At 56.6% G+C, this 19,630-nt stretch overlaps 1 protein-coding gene across 2 annotated transcripts in view; it reads right to left on the bottom strand.

The window, feature by feature from the left end:
• Positions 1 to 3,269: 3,269 nt before the first annotated feature.
• Positions 3,270 to 19,630, bottom strand: part of C2CD2L (C2CD2 like) — a 25,422-nt gene continuing 9,061 nt past the window's right edge. Inside the window, exons 2-14 of one of the 2 annotated variants that reach the window (XM_084860554.1) lie at positions 18,953 to 19,048; positions 16,052 to 16,171; positions 15,611 to 15,742; positions 13,982 to 14,098; positions 13,426 to 13,540; positions 12,469 to 12,592; positions 11,932 to 11,996; positions 11,534 to 11,661; positions 10,792 to 10,954; positions 9,936 to 10,040; positions 9,187 to 9,320; positions 8,783 to 9,065; positions 3,270 to 7,736 (exon numbers count right to left, since the gene is read on the bottom strand). In XM_084860554.1, coding sequence (XP_084716680.1) covers positions 7,513 to 7,736; positions 8,783 to 9,065; positions 9,187 to 9,320; positions 9,936 to 10,040; positions 10,792 to 10,954; positions 11,534 to 11,661; positions 11,932 to 11,996; positions 12,469 to 12,592; positions 13,426 to 13,540; positions 13,982 to 14,098; positions 15,611 to 15,742; positions 16,052 to 16,171; positions 18,953 to 19,048 — 1,806 coding nt within the window. In that variant the 3' untranslated portion in view covers positions 3,270 to 7,512. The remainder of the gene's footprint in view (positions 7,737 to 8,782; positions 9,066 to 9,186; positions 9,321 to 9,935; positions 10,041 to 10,791; positions 10,955 to 11,533; positions 11,662 to 11,931; positions 11,997 to 12,468; positions 12,593 to 13,425; positions 13,541 to 13,981; positions 14,099 to 15,610; positions 15,743 to 16,051; positions 16,172 to 18,952; positions 19,049 to 19,630) is intronic. The other variant, XM_084860553.1, reaches the window with a different exon arrangement.

Here is a 19,630-nt window from a genome sequence, read left to right as displayed (position 1 = left end):
CGCGCCCCGAGCGAGAGGCCGAGCTCGAGGGCCTGTGAATGCCTGCAAGCTCAAAACCGCGGGGCGGGTTATCTGGAGGGCTGGGGCGGGGCTGTGTGAAGCTGGCACCCGAGGCACCGCTCTCCCGCTTGCTCCCGGGGAGGCGGCGGGAAGCTGGACTCCGGCCGGCGTCAGCTGAGCGGTGGGTGGGAGGGAGCGGGCCGAAGCCGGGGAAGCTGGAGGTGCTCTTGGCGCCGCAGTCGGGGGTGCTGAACTAGGCGACGTGGTGCAGCCTGCGCTGGAGGGGCTGCGCTCCCCTTGAAGGCGCAGCTGCGTAGTCAGGGGGGTCCTTGGGCCACCCTGCCCCTGGAGGCTCAGGGCTGCAAGGAGGGGCCTTCCCCAGCCTCGGCTGACAGCGTCACTTGCGTGGCCTTTCCCAGAGGCCAGACTTGGCTTTGCTTACGTCCAGACTGGATTGTCGCCATGCGCCCTACGTGGCGCCGCAACCCTATTCTGCATATTTAGGCAGAAAAGGGCCCCACCGCTCCCAGCACTCCCCAGCCACCATGCACTGGGAGTTGTGGCACTTTTTGCTTAGTACCAGGTTTCTGAGGGACTGCTTGTTCCCATAAAGATCTGCCCAGGAATTAAGACCAGTGCGTGAGAGGGCTTGGTCTTTGTACTCTCCTGGGAGATCTGGCAAGCGAGAAAAAGAGGCAGGCCTTTTCTGTGGCAGGGCCTCATATGTGTTGGTTGTATGTTCTTACAGCCTTCAGAAATTTGTTATATTTGTACTTTTTAATTGATGAATGGATGGTTTTATTATGCTGCTCTGCATACTCTTAGTGCATTGATAGGCAAGCTGTGCCATGCTAGATGTTGGACCACAAGTCCCTAACCATTGCCCATGCTGGCTGGGGCTTATGGGAGTTCAAGTCCAACAACGTCTGGAGGATGATGGGTTCTCCATCCCTATTTTAGTAGAACAGTGGAATATTGCAAACATCATCAAGCCCAGGATTGTCAGCTCCAGGTCTCAGGCAGAAAGAGGGGTCTCTCCCATCACCTGCCACATGGGGGTTGGCCCCACAGGGGTTTTGCTGCAAGTTTGCTGCATTTGGAGGTCGTTGGGGGCACGTGATGTCATGGCCATCCGGCAGCCACCCCAGAGATTTGTGCCAGAAAAAATGGATTTTCTGAGACTACTTTTAATCCAATTCTTTTCCTTAATTTGACTTCTCTGCACTTCTGTTGTGGTGTGCACCAACCTCCGCATTTACTTTGGCATGATAGCCCTGCCCAGGAGTGTGTCTTTCGCCTGGCCATAACCTCACTGACCCTGGTCAAGGGGTGTTTCCTCAATGATTCCCCTCCCTGTGTTTCCACCATTTCGTGGCTGCATGTTTAGGAGTTCTGAGCTCCTCGTGGTATTTACTTCACCTTGCCTACGACTAAACTCTGGTGGCCATCCCCACAAAGTATAGGTGTGCTCTGCTGGGCAGCCTCTAACTTTTTAAAAATCCTCTTAAATTGATATGGCATGAAAACACAATATCAAAATAGCACATTAGTGCTACATCGTGAACCCAAAGTAAGCACCCTGGTTTCATCAACCACAGCTGCCTGGACTGTACAGTTTATTGTATAATTGCTGCCCGTACTTCCAGTTTATCAAAGGTAGCTAAATGGGTGACTCTGGTCCTTTTTGAGCTGCAGATGCTGGGTGCTCTCCCTCTCCCCCGCCACGCTTTACCTCCATAACAGGCCAAGTCCACTGGCAAGACGTCTGCAAAGTGCTTTGCAAATGAGCTGCCCATTGACCCAGATGGAGTATTGATGTGCCATAGGCATGTGGCACTTCAGGCTGCATGTTTGACTGGTCCCCCATGTAAACTACTCCACACAGGTTAAAAGTCAGCACTTCAGGGGGAGCCATTCTAAACTTGCCTTCTTCTCTGTACTGATGTGCTTGTCTTCAGAGTGCAGGTAATAGAGGAGAAGCATTCAAACAGGCAATCTGCACCTGCAGATTGAAGTGCCGCAGCCCTTCCCAGTAGGGCTGTACCACATGTTTCAAGAAGGCACCAAGACTTGCCGCTTGGTGCTGTAGCTCAGCAGCAGATCACCTGCCGTGCATGTAGGAAGTCCCAGGCTCCATCCCCAGTTAGAGGTGGGAAAAGGCTGCTCTCTGAAACCCTGGGGAGCCACTGCCAGCTGAGCTTGGTGCACCAGACGTCTGCCGGGCATGAAAACATGATTCAGGTGTTCTTGTGTGGCAGAAAATCTGGAGAAACCTACTCTGCTACAGATCTTTCGCCCAAGGCTTGCTCTGAAGAAGGCAGCAGTGCTCCAACAGGGGGGCAGGTTGACTTTAAGAGCCCAGGCCTACCTTTGCACGCGTACCCCGGGCGCCCTCGCTGCCCCCAAGCCGGGGGGGGGGGGCATGCGTCACGATGCACCGTGCGGGCAGCAGAGCACCCCACGGCCCCCCGCATGGGCTCCGGCTCCCGCAGGGGCTGGGGCGCCCAGGAGGATCACGGCCGCGGGGCCCTCTTCCAGCCTCCAGGCGCCGCCTCGGCCGCGCGGCCGGTCGGCCGAGGAGAAGGGGCCCCGAGCAGGCGCCGTGGGTCGGGGCGCGGCCGTGGCGGCGGAGCGCGAGGGGCCGCGCGGCAAGCGGCTCCCCGGCTCCCGGAGGCGCTCCTTCGGCGCCGGGAGCGCGTTTGTCGGCAGCCGCGAGGCGCGCGGGCCCGGAAGGCCTCCCGCCCCGCCCCGGCGCGCCGCCTCGTGTGGCGGCGCGCGCCCGCCGCTGCTCCCGCCGGCCGAGGAGCGCGCCGCGCCGCGCCTCTCGGGCGCCACCCGCAGCCCCAGCGCTGCGAGGGCGGCGGCAGGGCGGAGGCCCGCGCTCTGGGGGGCGGCCGGCCGCCCGTCCCGGCGCGCTCTCCAGAGCGGGTTTTTGCCTTTTCAGTGGTTCGGGTTTTGTTTTTTGCCATAAACTGTAAGCGTTCAGACTCGGGCCCCTAAATCTGGCGGAAGGGAGGATTTTGGTCCAGACCTGGCACGCTACAACTGTCAGAGAGAAGGGTCAAGGAAAGCACCTGCGGAGAGCGCCCCTGCCCGCCCCCCGATCACTCCAGCTGTGCTTCGAGAACAGACGCCCTCCTCGCCACCGTTTTTTAAAAATTATTTTACACCTGGCCTTCATTTGTCAACAGCCTGGAGAGAGATTCCCAATGGTCCTTGTACTGCAAGAACCCCCACCTTATATGAGCGAGAGATGCTGGAGGCTGTTTGTGGTTCCAGTTCAGTTTAATAAGTTAAAATCCAGGCCATCACACAGCAGTGAACTGTTCCAACATATACAAAGGTGCAGAATTTCACAATCATCTTGAAATAAATGTTTTACTCTAGTCCTTTAAATATCTACACAGTTCCTAGTTCTTTTAATCTGAACAATCTGGGGTTTACAATAATCCACCCACAGAAAAGGCCTCAGGTACAGAAGAGCCCACAAGTGTGGGGTGTTCACAGGTGAACTATGGTGGCACAGCCTAAAGGGCAGCAGAACCTAACAAGTAAAGGGCGCCAGCAAATCAGTGGAGGGTGTGCGCAAGAGAGACCAGCTCACCTTTCCAGCAAGTCTGGCACCAGGGAGATCTGCGCTTGCCACCACAGGCAGGATGAGATGGCAGAGGCCACTCAGCCACAGCTGCAGCGCCGTCCTGCCTTCGTCCTGCCTCCGATGCCATGGGCAGCCACGAATTGCCTGTAAGTTAACAGTTGGTTGCCCTCATACTAAAGTGACAAGGAAGGAAAGTGCAACTCCGCAACAGCTTGTGCCCAGGAGAGAGGAATTTCCGTGCATCTGGAGTCTGGGCTCAAAGGAAAACCTGGCCTGTGCTCAAAAATGCCGTGTTCATAGAAATCTGCCTCCTGCCCTTCACTGGTGCCCTGACAATAATGCAAACTGCCGCAAATCGGAAAAGGGGTGTGAACTCCCCCCCTACACACACACACACACACGCACGCACGCACGCCACTGGCTCCATTTTTGCCCTGGTTCATAATTCCGATGTCCAGCTGCCACTGGTGCTCCAAGTGGAATTGGGTGGAGAATAAAAGACACAAAAGCTTCTGACAGAAGAAAGCAGAGAGGGGGGCTAAAAGGGAAAGTACTCACCAGTGTCTTAAACCGGTACCCGGCCCCACCAGACATTCATATCTGCACCCATCACATAAGAGCAGTTGTGAAACAACCCACAAAGTATATTTCACTCCACAGGAAAAATATATTGTACAGCACAGTCCACAAGGAGTCCTATTTGTTAGCTTGATAAACCCTTAGCTGGGCAAAGGCTGCCCCTGCCCCAGGCTGCTGGCGCTATGGCGTGCTGCAGGGGCGCACCCCTGTTGTGCTGTGCTCCCCCGGGGGCTTTTTCATTCTTTGACCATCACTGGCCTGGGGATTCCTTCATTGTAAGTCATTTCTATATTTAATTTCCTCTTCAAGCTATATAGTGACCATCCTGACCAGTCAGTGGCCTTTTAAAAGGCAGCAAAAAAGGTCATGCATGAACTCCCTTTGCTACAAGGCCTCCACTTCGTCCTAGCATAAGAGTCAGCCAGAGACGCTGTTTCCAGGCACCTGCAGCCTCTTTGAAGTGATAGCAAAACCTTTTCAAAGCAGGGATGAAGGGAGACCCATAAAGAGCTGCATATCCTGTCCTGTTCCTCAAGATCAACTTCTGAGTGTGAACAGTTAAAACTGGGTCTCCACGGCTGTCAAGGGGTAGTCCATAGTGGCTAGCATTCAGGGGCAGGCAACACAGTGCCCTCCACATTTGGGACTACAGCTCCCATGATCCCTGACCACTGGCCATGCTGGTTGCAACTGATGGGGAGTTGTGGGCCGATCCATGTGGAGGGCACCAGGCGGTCTCCCTCTTAAAACAGTGATGGCTTGTTTGCTCAGAGCAATGCACAGCTGCAAGCAGCCCCCCCCCCCATGCCAATCCACTGTTCAAGCAGATCAGCAGTGTATACAGAGAACAATTTATGCAAAGCAAGCAGCAAACCTCACAGAAATCAGAGTGTGAGAGCAAATATTGTCAGAGTAATTTTTCAGGGCCATGATCTCACAACACTATCCTATTTCCTACTCAGAAATGCAGAAATGGCCCAATGGCAGACACTGGGCACACCTGATCAACTGTAATGGGTAAGAAATCCATGATTAGTGGACATATATGGCAAAAATAACAAATTGGCAAATGCTGACAAATCTGCAGCATTCAAAGTGGATTGATTCAAATTAAGGGGTTGCACCCAGGAGGTAGGTAGGTAGGTAGGTAGGTGTGTGCGTGTGAGGGGTGGGGGAGAAATGTAGTGCAGCCATCTTCACAGTTCAAGGGTGCCAGGGGGGCTTTAGCTTGCGCCATCACGGCCCTCCTCCCACACCTGATGAGGACCAGCATCCTACACAAATGGCTCCCATGGGTGGCATAGGCTACCTCAAGGAAGAGGGACCTGCCTTCTCCATTGCTGTAATAGCTGCACAGAGTGACAGGCGGACATGCCCTGGAAAAGGACCACCCATTTTCTTCCCAAGGAAGACTCCTGCAGCAAAGTCTGCTAAGGTGTGGCAGAGCGCCAGCCCCAAGCCACATCACAGGCAGATCTAGACTGCAGAGTTGCCGCACTTGCAAGTGCCTGCGGACACCATGCCACCTACAGCCGTTCCTTCAAGGTGTCCCACTTGTCCTGAAGGTAAGTCAAAGATCACCCCTTGGAGCACACCAGGCATCTGTCGCTGCCAGAAGTTGCTACAGCACATCCCACCGTGGGATTTCACACAACAGTTTGTTCAGCCTAACCCCAGAATCCAGTCTTTGCATCCACCCTGACCTTGGACCATGCTGAAAAGGGAGGCCCCACAACAAAGGGTGCAGAACTGCCTTCAACCTGGAACGATGATGGAGCGAGACTCCAGAGGTGGCAAGAAAACCGTGACCGAAGCACTGCGTAGATTGATAATGTCCACACCACAACAGAGGGTGTAGCTGACCTCTTATGATGGGGAGAGGACAACCAGCACCCTGGTCCGAAGACACATGCGAGTCGAAGAGGCAGAGAAAACAAAGAGGGGATGGGGCGGCTGCGCAGACGCTGTGGACCGAAGACTGCCAGCAGCTGAGCCTCATCTCCGCAGCATTCAAAGAAGTCTGCATGGACGCAGTTGCTCTACCACAGATGGACTTCTCTGGGCTCCGCTGTTCACTGGCCCCTCCTGTTGCTCAGTAGGCCCTGCAGTCACTACTTTCAGCGCCAAGACATTTTGCCTTCACCAGGCATCTTCCGCAATGGTTACAAAACCTGAGTACTGACTTTCTGGATGACCCAAGAGTTTATTTCCTTATTGTGAGAGTGGTCCCCCACCCCACCCCACCCCCGACACTCCATCCCTTTTCAGCAACCTGCAGGGAGGGACCAGCCCAGCCTCAGCAGCTTTGCGCCCGCCCCCCCATCACTCACACCGCCTGCCAGGATCCCCAGCAGTGTCCAGCCAGATTCCACGAAGGTACAGCTCAACTCCATTCAGGTTCACCAGGACTCATTTTGGAATGAAACTTCAGCACTGTGCCATACCCAGCGTTAACCACTGGGTTCTGCTGGAAGTGTCTTTCCGTGCTCTGAGAGAGAGTCGGGGGCTCAGGTGTCATGCAGCACCTTCTCTCCTTGTCCGTGCCCTGACGCAGGGCAGATCAGCAACATTCCTTCCATTTAAGCTGAATCCAGTTAGTCAGAGAGGAGCAGAACAGGAAGAAGGCCCTTTCGGAGAAGACAGAGGCTTCTCCCAACCACCCCAGCCCAGGCGTGCTCTTCCCACTGCAAAATAAGCACCAGCCATGTCTCTCCTCAGCTTCCGCTGACACGGGCCAGGCAGGAGGAGGCACAGTGCCTCTGCTTTGGAGGGCCACTGCAGTGGGCTTCCATGACAGTGACATGGACATCTCCGTGGGCGAGACCACTGGAATGCCCAAGGAGGCTCCTCCAGATATTAGTTTGCCGAGGCCATGCGAACTGGGCAACTGCCGTAGAACTGACAAGAGCCAGGAAGTCAGCGGAATGACGAGTGAGCACATTGCCTCCCTGCCCGTTAACAGTGTCTCACGTGCACCCAGGACAGAGGTGTTGTATGCCACCGTGATAATCGTCTCCTTCACACACACTCCCAGGAGTTCACGCCGAGGCTGTGGGTGGCATGTGGGGTCTGCTTCCTTTCCCCCCACCCCAAGGTGGAGTGCACAGATCAGCTACCAACAGGGCCATGGCGTGTGGACTGTTCCACCAGGGGGCCGTGGCACGCATGGGGGCCACTGGGCAAAAGCTCCAGATGCCACCGAGCACCAACTGCCTTGGAGGCCGCCACTCCCTGTGCCTGGGAAGGAAGAGGAACTGGGGTCATGATGCAGACACGGAGCGGGGGAGCATCAGCAAGAGGGGGCTTCCGGAGAACATGGCCTGGCGGCCGGCTTCTCAGTGTTTGTCCCCAGCCAGTGCATTCCCGCTGGCCTTGGCCTTTGGCTTGGCCGTGAAGGAGAAGCGCTTGATGAGACGCCGAGAGAAGCTCCCAGACTTCTTCCTGGCGGCAGCGCTCACGCCAGCGCTGGGCAGGTCATCATGTGACTGGCTGAGGCCGGCCTCCTTCTGCTTGCTCCTCCTACGGAAGACGAGCTTCGTGCCACTCCGGAGGAAGTTCACTGCGGTGCGAGAGGAAGGCCATAAGCATCGGAGGCTGCCCAGCCAACGGCGCCTTCTCAGCAGATGATGCCGAACGCGTGCACCTCCATGGCCACAGAGGCCAGTGGGCCGCGGATGAATCCCGGGTCTGGCAAGGAAGGCTCCAGACACCAGCACCCCGCCCCTGCCCTGGAGGAGGGCCCAGTTGGCCACCAGTCCAGCGCAAAGCTGCCCTCGGGTCCTGCCCCAGGCTCCAGCCCACCAGGCGGAGGACTCCAGCTCCAGGCAGCCTTGGCAGGCACGTGGCGTGTGCAGACTGTCCTGGGTGTCTCTTGCGCAGGGTGCAGCTGTGCATCAGCCTCTGCTTATGCATTTCATACACTTATATCAAAGGAGCTCAAAGCGGTGTGTGTGGCCCTCCCTGTCCGCTGTATCCTCACAGCCCCCTGTGAGGTATGTCAGGCGGAGGGAGAGGGAGAGAGAGACTGGCCCATGGTCCCCCAAGAGAACTTTGTGGCCGAGGGGGAATCTGGCCCTACGACTGTCTCGAGGCCAGCACTCGAGCCACCACACCGGGAACTGGGAGGGAACATCCCCGTGAAAGGGTTAGGGAACCGCCTGACACCAAGACACTGGGGCAGTGTGCTCTACACTGCCTGACAGCGACTCCCCAAGGCTTCAGGGGGATTCTCAGCCCTACCTGGAGGTGCTCAGGCACCTGCTGCACGGATCCAGCTATGTGGCTGCGCCAGCTCCCACTGAGGGAGAGCAGGCAGGGCGCTCTCCCCGAGGAATGCTGCTGGCAACAGGAGTTCGTCTGTGGTGGAAATATCAGCTCTCACTTCCCAGATGACACGGTAAAGGCAAACTCGTGACCACCGTAAAAAGTAAGAGTGGGGGGTGGGGGGGGGGCGTCTGTTGCTAGAGCTTCTGTCTGCGGGACACCAGAGCCTGCCACACTCTCGCTCTCTCACAGAAACAGCCTCCCAGAGCCCCGCAGAGCCGGGCGAGGGGCTGCTCGGCTGCCACAGGGGCACTCATCCTGCAGGAACACGCTTGGCCCCACCTTTGTGATCCTTCAGGCTCCTGGTCTCCAGAGCTCCTGTTGAGCCCGTCTCCGACTCTACGTCATCCACCGAAGGCCTCTCAGAGATGTCCGAGCGGGTCGTCTCATCCAGCTCCTGACTAGCCCTTTGGGCCACGTATGAGGCTTCCAGCTGCTGGCTGGGACCAGTGAGGCTCTGGGTGTCGTCAGCCATGCTGGCCACTAGGGAGTCATCGTGGAGCGTGGCCTCCAGCGACGCGGCATAGCCCAGGGAGAGGGCCATCTCGTCTTGGGTGATCGGCACCTGAGGGGCAGTTGGAAGACGCATCCAGAAGGCCACGGGAGGGGGCGACCAAGGGCCGTCCCCCCCTTATGGCCTTCCTGAGAAAGGACCACCAAGCTTAACCACCCAAGCAGCCCGGTACCTTGGAGACGCCTGAGATGATCAGCGTGCTGCGCTTTGTTGGGGTCTTCTTGGCGGGTTTATTGGTCACATCGGTCAGCTGCCTGATTGCCGTCTCTGCCACTGGGTCCAAGCCATTGGACACGCGACTGCTTCCTGGAGCACATGCCCAAGCCCCGCCACGTTAATTCACGTGGCCAGAGGGAGGCAGATCTCAGTGGTGGCGAAACCTCCCCACCTTGCTGCTCTTGCCATCGAATTGCAAATGGAGCAAGGCAGCGGCTTAGCCCCTGCTTTCAAGAGCCCCCTTCTTCATTATGCTTCCACCCCCGTCCTCTGCAGAGCAAAGGGTGATGTACAGCCCCCCCATCATCCCTTTGCCCCCAGTCCCGCCGCTGCCCCCAACAGCCCATGAGGTACGTTAGGCTGAGGAAACCGTGGCTGGCCTGAGGGCACCAGCAAGCTCCGTGGCTGAGTGGGGATGTGAACTCGGGCCTCCCCACTCCCAGGCCAGCCCTCTGGCTGCTATACTGGCCCTCAATGTCATCCCAGGCAGGAGTGAGCAAAGTGTGGAAGAACTGGGGAAAAGGGAGGCAGAAGAGTGTATAAAGGGAACGTCTCCAGCTGGGCCCGAAGTGCTTTGCAGGCCCCCCTCCTGCGCAAGGTGGAGTAGGGCCAGGAGAGCCCCCCCCCCTTCAGTGGCATCCACCACATAGCCCCCATGGCTCTCCATGGTTCAGACAAGCACACGACCCCTCCCTGATGACTCACTGCTGCTGCTGCTGGGGGATGTGTTGCTGGGACAGCTGCTCTCTGGAAGCAGCATGGTCACCTTCTCCGTCACCTCCACCTTCGATGGAGACCTCGAGGGTGAATCTGGACTCCAGAAGGGGCAGGAGCAAGATCTGTGAGCGAGGGCACAGGCAGCATCCAGAGGCCGCCCCCTCCCTGCCCTTCCCCCACCCCCCTGCAGCCTCCTTACAAGCAGGCATCTAGTTCCATCCATGGGGAGATGTACAGCCCCACACAAGCAGGGGAGCCCTGCGTTGATACCAGGACCCAACGTGCCAGGGGAGGCCGGGGCTCCAAGCACAGCCGCCCTTATGAGCAACAGCCCCGTCTCAGCCAGGACATTTCACCAGAAATCAGGCGAATGCTGAGCCATGACTCTGAAACCAATTTCAGTGCCAGGAATGTGGGGAAGTTGCAAGAGGGACGGTCCCACGAGCCCTTGCAGGGAGCGTCGCCCTTCACTACGCAGCACAACTGCTAGCATCACACACGTCTTGGAAGGGGTGCAGGACGCCCTGCAGGCCTCACTCCCACCATTTCTCCACACGTGAAATTATCCACAGCCCACTGCACAGACAGGAAGAGAGAAGCTCACCTGAGGCCAGGGCTCTGGCTTGGCTCGCACAGTCCTGGGGCTGCACCCCCTCCGCCATCCCTAGGACCAAACCGCCCTGCCGCTGCCCATGGGCATGCCCATGCACAAAGACTCTGTAGAAGAGGGACCCGACACAGGCCGCTTCAACGACGCTGTGGAGAGGCCCTGTTCCTGCACGCCTGGCCAGAGGGGCCTCGGGCAGGTCTCTAGCCACCGTCGGAACTGGCTAGAGTTGCTTACCAAGCTTGCAGTCCATTTTGGGCCTGGACTGGATGGTGGTGACAGTGGTGACGATGGTCCCGTCAGGCATGATAGTGCGGTCCATCTCAATCTTCTTGGTGGGGGTGATGGTGGTGCGCAGCAAAGATGCTCCCTGAAGTTCAGGCAGTTCCTGATAGAGCAGCTGCCAAGACAGCCAGAGACAAACGTATCAGACAGACAGAGATGACGCTCGGCAGAGCTTTGCTCCCACAGCAGGTAACTATCTGGCCCCGGAAGGAGCCGGCACCCCCGAGCCTGCCTGTCTGCGTTGGGGCTGGTGAGCTGGAGTGCTTTGCCCAGCCTCAGCCCACCTCCAGCTGGCCTGACCTTCAGTGCTAATCCTCAGCCTAGCTAACATCTGGGAGACAGGGTGCAGGGTGCCCCTCAAGGGCCTGCAGTGGCCCCATGGCCAGCCCGCCAGGAAGGCGGCTTCCTTCGTGGTTAGGGGCTTCAGAACAGGAGTGGTCATCGGTGGATAGCTTGTAGGAAGTCACAGCTATGGCTGCATCACTTTCAAGCCCCCATTTCTCCTTTCCCCTCCCTGCTATTTTGGGGGTACTTCCCCACCACCACATTTGTATGCATGAACTCAAATTCTGATTAAAAATGAAAGAGAAAAAGTGCAAGAGAATTCAACATATGCACAGACCCAGATAGCATCACCCCACGACTGTTATTTAGCATGGAATTCTGGACTCTTCTCTGTAACTTCCCACCTCACCTCCACTGCAATGGCGGCTGATGGGGGCAGCGTCTTGACAGCCCCAGGACTCAGCAGATAGAGTTGCTGCCCCCGTGGCTCTTTGGAGGGGGAGTCCAGCAGGACAGTGGCCACTCCCATGAGCACATCTGCAAGAGTGAACAATGGGAGCACCAGAGGAAGACCGCTTCTGCCCTGCCCCATGCAGGTCAGCCCAGGAGCTGGGAGCCGAAAGACTGCATTCCACTTTGGTTGTAGGCTTTCCCAGGAATGGGGCCCTCAATGCCCAACATCTGGCATGGAGGCAAGCAGTTGGTAGTCCCAGGGTCATTGGAGAGGCACCGCCAGATCCAGTGTGACCAGCCTCCTCTGCCCCAGGGCCACTGGAATCTCAGACACTCCCTCGGTGGAAGACTTACCCTCCCCAGAATGGTTGCTCCCAAGTACACTCAGCTTCAGCTCTTTGCTTCTCGGGCCAAGCTCCCTGTCCAAGCACAAACAAAGGCAAGAGGCGTTGGGTTGCTCACAGGTTTTCCCCCTGCAACCCCCCCCCACACACACACATCTCCAAGGTATGTGCCACTTCCTCCCTGCGCTGTCCCTCCCTCAAGGTTGGGGGCTGGCCTGCAGGCTCATCAGCAGAGCTCTGCAAAGGGAGCAGGGGACCTGGAGCAAAGGAGGATTGTGCAGGCAACAGTTGAGAGCACACCCTCCGGGGAAGCAGAGGGAGGCTTGTTCCTTCCCCTCTGGGTGGGGAGGCAAAAAAGGCATTAAAGGGATTTAAAGTGGTGGAGCAGGCCACCCCATCTTGCTTTTGGCCACCCCAAGGAAGTTCACTGGTATCTCAGAGTGCAAATCGGGTGGTGTTCCCTTCTCTCGCGAGACCATGGATTGTGGCCGGCCATAGCAATTCCCCCAGCCCCACCACCCAAGTAGGCAGAATTGCAGCCCCTTACAGAACGAGCCTGTCAGCCCACTCCACCTCGGCCGCAGAGCTGGAGCTGACGGCAGGCGCGGGCCTCGTCCTCTTCTGCTGCTGGGGGCTGTCCAGCTCTGCCACACAGCACAGCTGCCCGCTTCCTGAAAGGGGCACAGAGCAGAAGCGGGCTGAGGCCACACAGGCTGCTCGGCACAAGTTCCCAGCATGACTTATAGGAGGGTTGGAAGGGGCCTACAAGGCCATCGAGTCCAACCCCTTGCTCAATGCAGGAATCCAAGTCAGAGCATCCCTGACAGATGGCGGTCCAGCCTCATCTAAAATGTCTCTGGTGTGGGAGAGCCCACCCCCTCCCTAGGTGGACTCTCCCACACCACCTCACTTACAACCCCGGGAATGATCATTAGGGAGCTGCACAACAGAAACCAACCCCCAGTCATCACTGCTATTATTATTCATCCATGCACCATGTTTCCATTATCTTATTCATCCTCACAACAACTCTGTGAGGTGGGACATTAGCTTTCCCATTTCATAGTCAGGGAACTGAGGCTGGCCAGGAGCAGATCACAGAAGCCACCCAGAGAGCAGGCGCTGAGCAGGGACTCGAGCGTTCCTCTCAGCCCGAGCCCAGGCTGCCTGGATCCCTTCTCGGATCCTTGCACAACCTCAGCACATGTGCTGCAGGCCCAATGGGCAACTTCCCCTTCTGAGGCCACCCCTCTGCTGCCACCCAGCTATCCCTCCGGAGCCTGTTGCTGTGAAAAGCCCCACACAGGCAGCAGCACGGCTGCCCCACAATCCCTGCAGCCCAGTGCCAAGACAGCGGCATGCTTGCTTCCACTGTGGAGAGCATGCAAGCAGGTTTGGACCTGCCCATCCTGCCCCCAGCTGCAGAAGAGCAGAGGCAGCCTGCAGACAAGGCCCCCCCCCCCCCCAACTGGAGGCCGGAAGCCTCCCAGTTCTTGCACTATACCTGGAGTCTCTCCGGTGCCCAGGCAGACGGCCCGCAGATGCTGTAGAAGCAGCTTGGGACCCACAGAAGCTGCAGGGCCAGATGGGGCCCCCTGGGACAGCTTGTTACAGGATATCTGGAAAGAAAAACATGGGAGAGGGAAATTGGCAAGGAGGGCCCCCCACACTGGCATTCCACCCCACAAGCTCCATCCTGGGGAGGGACGGGCGAGTGTCATAACTTCTTGGCCTGGAACGTGGTTTGGATGGCTGCTTGAGTTCTGTCATCCTAAATGAGTTAATTTTCCAGTGTACCCTCTGTTTTGAAGTGTACACGAGTCACCTTGGAAGGGCTTTTTGCCCTGAAAGGCAGAGCAGAAATTCCAGCAATATTTTTAAACTCATCCATCCAAGGCTGCAGTCAGTCTCCATGACTAGCTCTGGGCTAGACCAACCAGTGATCTTACTCAACTAAAAAGAGGCGGGTTTCTTCCCAAGCCTAGATGGGCCACCCATGTTCAGTCAACACCCCACCCCAAATTCAGCAATCCCACGTGGGAAATATGCCCTCTCCTTACCACAGTGCCACCTGCTACACAGGCCTTGAGATTCACCATCATGGCTGGCTGAGTGCCGATGAGAGAGTCTTCAATCAGGTCCTTTATGGTGGACAGGTCCACTTTCCCATCATTCTCCTGGACAGAGCATCATGGAAAGTAAGTCAAAACCAGCCCAGAGGCCAGAAGGGTCCCTTGCTTCAAGAGAAGGGAAAGCTCAGTGGCCCTGGACAGCACCTTAAGAGACAGCAGCTGCCGCAAGGAGATGCCGGCCACTACGGCCACCTCCTGTAGGTTCCCCTGAGCCCCAGGAAGAGGGTGGATTTATTACTGCTTCTAAGAAGCGTTCGTTTAGCGCCACTGGTGGGCCAGGTGCTTGACGGCGTGCAGCTTTCCTTTGGACACTCTACACAATGTAGGTCCATTCATAGCCCATCTCACGGGGCATCCTGGGCAGATCGTAAAAACACCTCTGGCCAAAGCCACGGCAAGCGAGGCAGTACTTTCCTACACACACACGACTTGTGTGATGGACAGGCAACCTTTGCTTCAGGAAAGTCCGGCACTGGGTCATGCAAACAAGCCCTTGCAGCTCTGCTTAAGGGACACAGCCCAGAAGGACCTCACCCACTCTGCTGGACACAGTCCGGGACTGATGGTGAGGCACTGTGCCTTGCGCAGCACCCACCAGAGGGCTCCCTCGGAACGTCCGCTAGCACAGGGGTGCAGAACCTAACGATGGCGTGAGCACCCGATTCAGTCCAGGAATCCAGCAGAACCACCCCTCCCCGCACCCCTCAACCCCGCTCGCTGAGCCCCTACCCCTCCTCGCCCCGACTGCGCTCGGCGAATGGCCTGCACTCAGCCCAGTGGCCTTGTTAAGCTTCGTGGTCGTCAATTTTTGAGAAATAAAATGGCGATCGCAAAAATGCACTTATGTGTGCATGCACACAAATGCACATATTGCATATACGAAAATGTGCATTTTTGCGAATGTGCATATTTGCATATGCATGAAAATGCATTTTTGCAAAATGGGCATTTTCACACATGGGAACATGCACATTGGCAAAAATGCATTTTCGCGCATACAAAAACAAGCGCATTTTTGCGATCGCTATTTTATTTTTCAAAACAAATGGTGACCGCGGAGCTCAATGAGGCCGCTGGGGTGAGTGCGGGCTGCTCGCTGAGCAGTCTGGCGCAGTCTGGGGACCGGCAAGTGGGGGCAGGGGCTGAGAGGGAGTCCAGAGAACCCGGATGGGAGTGAATTCGCACATCGCTAGCAGAACCTCTTCCAGCCTGAGGGAGAAGCTCTGGGGGCTGCATTCCAGTGGTGGGCGGGGCCAAAGGCAAAGAGGGCGGGGCAAACACCTGCATGTTTCAGCTGGAGGTGTTTCCTGCCAGTGACTCCATCGTAAGAGAGGCAGTTCAGCCTTTTAGAAATGGGAAAACGGCACAAAAGCTGCGAAGCCACAAAACGGCTGTTGGCTGGGGGAAGGGGCTGGGGGAAGTGGGCATGGCCATCTGGGGAGCCCCAAGAGAGCTGGATTCGGCCCTGGGTCAGAGGTTCCCCACCTCTAGCAGCAGTCTAGGGCCGTGGTGGGGACCTGAGGGTTCCCGGTGTCCCCTGCTCCCTGCCCAGCACACCTTCTCTGTTCCTTTGCTCAGTTCATGTAGCCGTAACCTTGGGATGACTGAGAGGTTCAGATCTGGCCTGTCTGTGAATGCCCAGGAGACCAGCAGCCCCTCGTCCTGGATCTCCTCCAGACGGATCTCCAGCTGGCCCCGCAAACAGAAGAGAGTCCAGGTCAGTTGAAAGGACCATGCGCAGAGCTATTTGTATCCCACCTATTCTGTATGACCTGCAGCTAAAATAATCCTCTCGATATACAGTAAAGCTCATCCAGATCTCCCAGATCGGCACTGCAGGAGAGCCAGAAGGCAGCCTTGTGCAGACGTGTCCGGGCACAAGCACCGCCAGCACCAGCCTCCCCGCCCCATTAGATCTCGGCAGGCCTGGAACAAGCCCCACTGCACGGGCTGGGGACAGGAAGCAATTCCAGCCCCACAACTGTCTGCATCTATTACCTGGGCCTGCAGCACAGCCAAGGTGATGTGGTAGGTGTCCATGGAAACAGCAGCTGGAGACTGCTGAGTGACTGACACTGGGAACTGCACAGCATCAGCTGAAAGGTGGCAACGCAACATCTGGAAGGGGAGGGGGAAGGGAGAGAGAGTCACGATGCCCACCCAGAGGGGCAGCCAGAAGGCAGCAGGCAGAAGCAGAGCCAGACAACAGGAAGGAGGTTCGGGGAAACTTTCAGGGTCTCCCTCTTCATCACCATCCTCAGTCCCAGGCCACCTCCCCTTTTTACAAAAAGCAGCCATGGGGGGAGGGGGAGAGGTGCTCTCTGGACTGGGACCAAGGAAATGGGGAGGTTAATCCTTTCTTCCTCTGCTGCTGACCGACACGCCCCCCCGCAGCTGCTATTTGCCCCAATTGGGAAATACACATGGGGCCAGATCACAGCAGACAGCCGTGAGGGTGAGGAGGCAGGGGAGTTTTTCAGCAAGGAAACAGGATGGATCCTTGCTGGAGGTACGGCAGCAGCAGTGGATTTCCATCAGCAGCAGGGGGTTGGTCTATGTGACCTTTGATGTCCCTCCCAACTCTATGATTCTACAAGTGGAAGAGTTAAACCCCTCCCTCTCTGAGAGGGAGAGAGAGATCCAGATCACCCTCCCATGGCTGCTCTTTCTAAAAGTGTAAAGCCCCTGGAGCTGCATTCACACATCGGGGTCATCACATCTACTTGGACCCTGAATTATCCTTGGACAAATCTGCCCCAATGAAACAGAAGCCTCTGCTCAGGCACACAGCCTTGGCAAGATCCCCACGTGTGTTTATGGCTCATCATTCACCCAGCGCAAAAGGCTGCCGCTCTCTTTACAGCAAAGGGGCTTTTCGTATCTGCTGACAATGCTGAGCTGGTTCTCTCCTTGTTTCTCCCTAGATTCTGCTCTGTTCTTTTCCACATTACAGCTTGAGCTTCCTGCCACTGCTGCTGCTATGATTACAGATTCACTGAAGACCCGCCACCTGGATCCTGCCCAGAACAGCGGTCTCCGCCAATGTCACACCACATCCTTGATCAGCCAACAGCACCCTTTCGGCTCCCACCTGCTCATCACGCTCTGTTACTGTGGCTTCTCTGTCAGTTCTCTTGCGTGCGCTCTCTGATCTTTGGTCATGACTGATTGAGATGTTTCCACAATGACTCGTGGCCATTCCCCATGTGCAGGGCTTAACCCGAGCCAGAGCCCTGGAACTTGATGGCAGTGCCGGGACAGTGGAAGACATGAAGTGTGGGGAAAGTGGGGAGGTGGTTCCTCTGGGCATATACAGAGTGCACTCACATGCCTGGTATTATGTGAAGGGCTTTCTGTGGCTCCAGACTTGGGGTAGCCACTGCATTCGACCTGCAGGCTTCTCTGCTACAGCCCCACCACCCAGGGTCCCTTGTCGAATTTTAGGCTGGAAGCTTTCAGCAGGAGTGTCTTGACTTGCATGAGAGGGTCAAGGGGTTCCACCAGGAGGCAATCACAACCACAGGGGCTGCCAGGTCTTCCACGTCAAACAAAACAGGACAGGCCCTCATGCCAGGGGACAGCCCCCCTCCCCCCCAGCCCAGCCCAGCCCCCCTTTCTCCAAGCACCAGCTGAGCCCCTCCTCCACCCACCACTCATCAGCCTGATGGGGACAACATACAAAGGAGCCGAGCCAGAGCTTGGGAGATCAGCTCCTTGAGCGTCTCCTCTGTGCGCCACTTGCTGTCCCAATGGGCAGGCTGAGCGGCACATGGAGGAACTCCTGTGCTGAGGATGGCCAGCCATGCTCCCCGTCCCTGCCCCAAACGGTTTGGGACCAAGTTCTCTGAAGGGCTGTCTATACACACTTATTTCATAACTTGTATAAACTGCACTAGATCAGAAAGATTCCTGAGTAATAAAAAAATTAAAATATCAAGATACAAAAGAATTAAAATATTTAAAATCAAATTATACTAATAAAATTGTGGCTGGTCTTTTACTCAGGAAAGGCTTGTTTTTTAAGAAAAGGTTTTTAGCAGACGCCCAAAACGAAGCAACGTAGGCTCCTGCCTGGCATCTCCTGGCAGGGAATTCCATGGAGAGCCCATACACTCAAGGCCGTAGTCCAAGTGGATTCCAAGCAGACCTCCGGTCCAGGCGGAACCACCAGGAGCCCCTCCTCCATGACCTCAGTGACCAGGCAGGTTGGTAAGGAAGAAGGCGCTCTCTCAAGTATCCTGCTCCCAAGTTGTTCGGGGCTTTACATACCAGTAACAAAACATTAAACCTGGCCTGATAGCAAATGGGCAGCCAGTGTAGCTTCCTCAGCAGAGGTCTTACATGTTGGAAAGGGCAGCTCCTGACCACAGCCGCGCTGCTGCGGTCTGCACTACCTGCGGCTTCCGGACCAGCCTTCAGGGCAGCCCCACGTGGCGTGTGTTGCAGCACTCCAGTCTTGAGGTCACTAACAGCTGTGCCATATGAACTCACCTGAGCCCAGAGCCTGGCTACAGAGGCCTTGCTCGCATGCCCAACATTAAGGTCTATTAGGCTGGCAGGTCCCTTTCAGCCGTGGCCCCATCCCTCCGTCCCGTGAGTTGTCCAGCCAGCTCCCTCGGAAATGTGTCCTAAAGAGCCCTTGAAGGCTTGGCTGTTCTGATCCACTTGCAATTATGTTCTTGGTCTGACAGTTTTTTAAACTGCTGCTGTGTTTAGAGGAGATGCTACATTGGATGGTTTTAGTTTTGTATTTTACGTGTTTAACTGTTTTCTGACAGCTTAATTGAGAGAGCGCTTAGTCCTAATGAGCAGCATATAACCACTACAAACAAACACAGCTTCAGGGCATCTGTTGAGACCAGCAGAGACAACAGCGAGAACGGGAATGCCGCCGCTTACCATGCTGCGATCCGACTGGTCTGCGCAGGTCATGTGGCTCACGCGTACAGCTGGCAGCTGCTGAGGGCTCTCCTCAAACGTGATCTGGACCGAGCTCTGGGTGATGAAGAGAGCCTGGTTAGCCCCCACACGATCAGGGAAAACCCAACGCAGCCAGCGCTGCACCATCCACAGGCACCTCCCTGCAAGGGGCCTCGGACAGTCGCCGCGGGAAGCCCAGAGGGGCGGGAACCAGGCTCACAACCGAGCACCTGAGGGGATCCCCTGCAGGTCCCCAGACACATCCCTCGTGGCTTACAGATGCAGGCCTGACGTTCCAGCCTCCAGTTCATGGAACAGACCCAGTAAGCTGGACCCCATCTAGCTACGGTCCAAAGGGGCTTGAGAAACCCATCTAACCTCAATACCCAGCAACTGAATAGTGCTTTCAAGTGTTCAGTATGCTTCACACGCATCCTCTATTTACAGTCCTTACAACAACCCTGCAAGGTAAGTCACTATGATCATCCTCCCCTGTGAGAGACTGAGTGAGTGCCTTGCCTAAAGCCACCTATGAGTTCGCAGAGCGAGTTGATGGCGGAGGTGAGATTAAAACCCGGGACTTCCTGAGTAAGCAGTGCTGGTGAGGAGGGGCTACATGGGCTGCCCTCAGGTTTTCTGCCAGGGCTTGTGTGCCTC

The sequence above is a fragment of the Heloderma suspectum genome, chromosome 6 (assembly GCF_057233095.1).
Source record: "Heloderma suspectum isolate Gila_16-S chromosome 6, 16-S_ref, whole genome shotgun sequence".
NCBI lineage: Eukaryota > Metazoa > Chordata > Lepidosauria > Squamata > Helodermatidae > Heloderma > Heloderma suspectum.
Note: the sequence above shows the minus strand (reverse complement) of the source record. Positions and strands in the feature narration are given on the sequence as shown.